Source organism: Vigna radiata, chromosome 2 (assembly GCF_000741045.1).
Source record: "Vigna radiata var. radiata cultivar VC1973A chromosome 2, Vradiata_ver6, whole genome shotgun sequence".
Classification (NCBI taxonomy): Eukaryota; Viridiplantae; Streptophyta; class Magnoliopsida; order Fabales; family Fabaceae; genus Vigna; species Vigna radiata.
Window position 1 is genome coordinate 13952868 of NC_028352.1, and position 6070 is coordinate 13958937.

General features: G+C 35.0%; 1 protein-coding gene across 1 annotated transcript; it reads left to right on the plus strand.

Moving 5' to 3' along the window:
- The first annotated feature begins 313 nt into the window (after positions 1-313).
- On the plus strand, positions 314-2823 carry LOC106755626. The gene is made up of 2 exons (XM_014637812.2): positions 314-996; positions 2195-2823. Exons 1-2 carry the CDS (start codon positions 526-528, stop codon positions 2552-2554), a joined length of 831 nt encoding a protein of 276 aa, XP_014493298.1. The 5' UTR covers positions 314-525; the 3' UTR covers positions 2555-2823.
- The last annotated feature ends 3247 nt before the right edge of the window (positions 2824-6070 follow it).

Genomic DNA, 6070 nt, shown 5'->3' on the forward strand with positions numbered 1-6070 from the left:
AATAAAATAAAATGAAAGGGAAGGAATCTTATAGTAATTATGATGATTCAGAAGGAATCATTAACCACGTTAATGGAATAAATAAAGTTGGAGGTGATTTATTACTTGAATAAGTTTTTAACAAAAAATAATAATTTGGGAAAAAATCTATAATCGATAATTTCCAAATTATTACATTGTTCTTATTTCTAAAACTCAATGAAAAACACCTTTTATATATATTAAAAAAAAGTTTAATGGTTTTTGTATTATTATCATAATATTTTGAATTTTATTAGAGTATTTTTAATATTCTTAGTGACCCATGTTCTTCGCCACCTTACGTTCTCCACTTCCCGTCTCCATCTCGCTCTTCTAACATCCCTTATTAACACCACGCCATTCTTTCTCTTTTGGTTCTCTATTTTTTTTTTCTCTCTCGATCGATCGGTCGATCGGTCATTCTCCCTTCATTTTCTCCGTAAACACTTCCCTCGTTATTCAACCAATCCCCTCCTTTGGCACGCCACCGCTAATTTCCACGCGATGGCGCCGCATCTCTGGTCCTGCTTCACCAGAAAGGGCTCCAACCGTGGCGACGGCATCGCTGAGCGCCGAGTTAGCACGGCGGACGTAGCTTCGGAATCGAGTCGCGGCGGCGGCGGCGGGGGCCAGGGGGCTGTGGTGGTGGAGATGTTCTCGTCGCAGGGGTGTGCGACGTCGCCGGAGGCGGAGCTGGTGCTGTCGCGGCTGGGGAGGGGGGACTTCGAGCTGGAGGTGCCGGTGGTGGTGCTGATCTTCCACGTGGACTATTGGGACTACGTGGGGTGGAAGGACCCCTTTGGGTTGAGCCAGTGGACCGTTCGGCAGAAGGCCTATGTTGAGGCCCTTGGGCTTGACACCATCTTCACGCCCCAGGTTGTGGTCCAGGGCAAGGCCCACTGTATCGGAAATGACGAGAATGCCCTTATTGAAACCATCACTAATGCTCCTAGATTTCCTGCTCCTACCCTCCAGGTTAGATGGGGTTACACTTTTTTTTAAATTCCCGTTTTGCAACCTCTTTGACGTATGATTCATTCCCTCTGTTATGTCAAATCCGCAAGAATAGAAAAAATTATATAAATAAATTTATCGATTTCTCCTATTTGCAAAACTTAATTAAAATTTGTGTATTGATTGTAACAAATTTCATGTTAAAAGGTTATATGTGGGATAAAGATTACTTGAAATCAATAATAAGATGCTATAAAATATATATATATATATATATATATATATATATATATATATATATATATATATATATTCTAAGATTTTATAATAATTTATTGGAAATATGAAGTTAAATTGAAATAATTTAAAAAAAAAATTAAAATCAATGTATTTAACATTTATAAAGAAGTCTTTTATATAAATTTCCTTATATGTTTACTTTGAATCTATTCATAGTCTTAGTGTATGGAAACTTTTTTTCTCTTTTTTTATCTTACAAGTTTATATATATATATATTCTTACAAGCAAAAGAAATATTCTTTTGCGGTAAATAATAGATTCAATGTATACAACCCCTAATTATATCTTGTTTACACTTTAAAAATATCATTTTCAAACATTCATTTGTTTAACCTTAATTCTGGCAATTTTAATTCCTTTAAATACACTCTGCACACCAAGTCTCTGCAATTAGGTGCCAGAAATTTATCACTAAAGTGATATAAAATTTGCAATTAGATCCAAAACCGAAGTTTTCATGCGATTTTCAATACGATGCATCATCCCACCTTACACCAAGTAGGAGGTCGCTTGCTCACCTAATGCAAATTAAGAAGAGTTGTCATGTTCTTTTTATCACCTAAATTTTATTAGGTGTTGGATCAAAGCAGAATTTGAAACCATCAGCATCACTAACTATTTCACACACAACTTAAAATCACCTACCAAAAACAACGTGAAATTCTAGTCTCTAAGATGCACACATTTGCTTTTTTCTAGACATGGCATATGAGTATGATGTCATGTCACACATGCCAACCAAAATCAAGTAAAAGTCGTGTCTAAATGTCTATTACTTGTGGTGTAAAACTATTTTACACTACCATTATATGGTCTTTTTTTCAAAAATATTATTTGTGTGCATGCATGTATATGTATGCAAAAAGTTTTGTTTTTTCTGTATTCATTCATTTTAAAGCAAAACTGCCTTTGTATCAGGCAACTTTTACCAAGCCTGCACCAGATTCATTGCAAGTGTCTGTAACAGGAGCATTGAGGACTAAGGTGGACAGCAGTGGCGCCAATGTCATGGTAGCATTATATGAAAGTGGTTTGGTCACTGACTGTCCAAGAGGGGAGAACAAAGGACGTATTCTATCCAACGACTATGTTGTCAGAAAGCTTGAAAAACTCTGCACTGTCAAAGACATCTCTCACAAGAAAACAGTATCAGGAACAGTAAATTTTCCCTTGTGGGAAGGATTCAACAGCAGCAAATGTGGTTTGGCTGTCTTTGTTCAGAACACCTCTCACCAGATTTTTGGTTCACAGAGTTTTCAACTACCGGAAGACATATGATTTCGATTTTAGTTTTATTTGTGATGCTTGCTGTTATCACATTCCAGCTACACTGGTGTTTGTTAGGCTGTGTACAGATTGTGTTACGATTTAGAATAATGTTGTTTTCTTTCTTCTTCTTTTTATCACAATTTCTTGCTGTGTAATTTGGCCTTTCTTACTATTATTGACTAGATGAAGAGAGAAGTTTAAACTTGTGCCTTGAACAATTCTATTGATTGGATTTTGAAATTTGCACTAATATTGAATCTCTGCTCTTGTATTGTTAAGTTTATTGTGTTCACTTGTTTTGATGGCAACTTGTGATTCTTCTTCATCTGTTCCACCACTTTTTTTCTTTTTTTTTTTTTCTCATATTCATCTTCTTTTGAAATTTTGTGAGACAAAATTAACACTGAATTGTGGACATTTCTTTGAATAAGTTTAAACCTTTTTCAATACATTTCTTTGAAGACCTATATTGTGAAAGCTATATATCTAACCTATTTAACCTTGTATTATTATTGTATCTTTTTCCTCATAAAATTAAAAATAAACTTATTTAATTTTTTTAAAATGAATCAATTTGATCTCTCACTACAGTAAAAGGCGTATTACCGAAGGATTATTACCGACGGCCAACAGGTCTTCGGTAATGTTTTGGTGAAATTAAATACCGAGGCTTTTCGCCCTTCGGTAACGTCTGCTATGCTTTAAGTTGAAAATTTGAGTATTCGTTCTCAAATTTCCCAAATTTCACAGAAGAGTTCCCTCCCTCCTGTTCGTCGAAGTCCTTTACTTGGGGTCGTGACCTTAGAGGCGGTCAGCTGGTTTGACACTGCGGTTTGACAGTGCGAGTTTGGTGGTGTTGACGATGATCGAGGTTCGTTGCTGGGTGGTGCTCTTCCACTGTACTCTCTATTCGAAGCGGGTCGTTACTGGGTGGCACTCTTCCATTGTCGCCCTAAGCCGGTTTGAAGCTCTTGTTGTTGCGGACGCTGACAACGGTTCGTTGGTGGTTGATTTGCGGCTAGGGTGAGTGTTTTGGTCCTTCTGAGTGTTGCAACAGGGGTGGGGGTTGTTGGGGGTTCGCGTGTCGAGGTCGTTGCAGTGAAATGGTGTTGGCTGATTCGCAGTGCTTAATTGCCACAACATCAGGTCAGGATTTGTTTCCTATTGAGTTTGTAGTGAAGTATCGTAATTTTTGAAGTTTCATTTGGAGCACACATTTAATAATTGGGCGTTTCTGCATGAAATTTTTTTACCCACACTGTGTAGATGTGTTTTGAAATTTATATGAAAATATATAGAATAAGTTGAAAGTTATTGAGAAATAATCAATTTGATAGATATCTGAAAGGAATAAGAAAGAAGAAAATAAATAAACTGATATNGATATCTGAAAGGAATAAGAAAGAAGAAAATAAATAAACTGATATATAGAAAGAACTTATTAGGTAGGAGTGGAATTGTGATAGTTACAATTATCAGTGTTGACTTATAAGACAAGAGACACAGATGTTAGTCCCAACAGTTAGTCCGTGCATTTCCATGTTCCTAAACAGTCACTTACCTTTCTTTTCATTCCTTCCCTCTTTCCAGCCTCATTTCACTTTCTTGCCCTTCTTCTATGCACTAACAAGTTTATAAAATTCGAACCATTTTAACCAATTCAACTGTATATCAGCATTTCAACCAACTCAATGTCCGAAATTCCAGGCTTTATTGGCCATTTCAAGTATATCAGCATCTCCATAGTACCTTCCTCTAAGTATGATGTGGCCCTTACTGTAATAATTTGTCCTGTTTCCTAAAGGTGAAAGGAATTGAAGCTATCATGAGTATATAATAGTCACCTTACTGTAATAATTTGTACTGTAATAATATTCCTTTATATATTTAAATAAGAAAATATTGCCACTGGAATTAAAGCAAAGGTATCTTGATATCATAGCTCCATTAAAATGACAGAACAATCATTTCAATATTTCAAAATATTCTATTAGCTGTTGTGAATGATAACCAAGATGTCTAGCATAGATACTTTAGATTAAAAGTATACTGCTGCCAATGGTTTAGTAGCACCTTTTGCAGGAGATTCGCCTAAAATGACAATTTATCATGTTTTCAATGAAAGTAGGACAAATGAATCAATAATATGGATCCTTCTTCCTTAGTAAACATTCATTAGGGACTGAGCTATCATAAACAATGAAGTAAACAATCAAAATGAAAGTTTGTTTAAGATCCAAGAACCTTGTGAAGACCTTTTAGAGCTTCTAGAGCAGTAAATATCATACCAATTCAGTTAGGAAAGCTTGTTTGTTAAGGCCTTCTAGAGTAGTAATGCATATTCCAGCACACGGGAAAGATAAGCAACAACTCTGACACAGGAGACCAAAATATACTTGTTAGTTAGGAATATAAAGTTCTAAAATAAACTAAAAATTAAATGCTGATATCTATTTCAAATAAGATGCAAACTTGGTCCCTCAAATAACATTGACATCTGTAGTGTAGTATCTAGAATCTATATAGCCTTGCTTGTTTTTAAAACCTAGCAGATTAACATGGGAGATCAAGAGTTGATGTTTTAGCAAATAAAACAAAGTTGCTGAAGTGCTTAGTTTTGAATTCAAGGTAGGAAAGTAATGAAAAGCTGGGCGTGAGAGCATTTTTGCCAAAATTCTACACATTTGACTTTTGAGTTGACTTTTTGCAAATGAACTCCTACACTTAAACCAATTGTGCTAAACTTCATGGGACATCAAAGTACACTGCTTAGGAGTTGGAAAACCTTGGAAAGAGGGTTAAAAGTTAACTTAATCAAGCATCTCATTATACACTTGTTTAGTTAATTAGTCTAGTTTGAACTAATATACTAAATTAATCTGTTTAATATACTAATATACTAATATACTAATCTACACTTGTTGGTGTAATCAACAACTTTAATTCATCAATTTAAACTTGTTTGAACTCTAATTGGGTTCAAAACCAAACTGTTTAGTAGATTCACCATTCTACTTGNCAATTTCACTCAAAAAAGAGGTTTGAATATGCTATTTTGCACATTCATGAGTCTNGCTTCAATTTGAATGTTCTAACAAGTTTAAAACAACCTTTAGGACTTGTTTAAACTGCNAAATAGCATAGAATCACATCAGCACAAAATTTGAAACCTAATAACCCATATTATGCAAAATTTGTGCCATTTTTGGAACTTGCAAAGTGAATCTGAGTTGGAGTTCTATTTTGTGCCTAATTAGAGTTCAAAAAAGTCTATTTTGATGAATTACAACTGTTGAAATGATTAACAAAGTGTCAGAATGGTTTAGGCACAAAATCACTTCCAAAACCACCCATTTTGAGTCAATTTTGGGAGGTGGAAAGGTGATTTTGAGTAGCAGTTTGGTTTTGAGTTAAATTTGAGTTTTAACATGTTTCAATTGATAAAACAAAGTTGCTAAAGTTTGGAAAATCAAAGAAGGTTGGAAAATCTATCACCCAAGGTATAATGGTGTAATTTGCTGCATA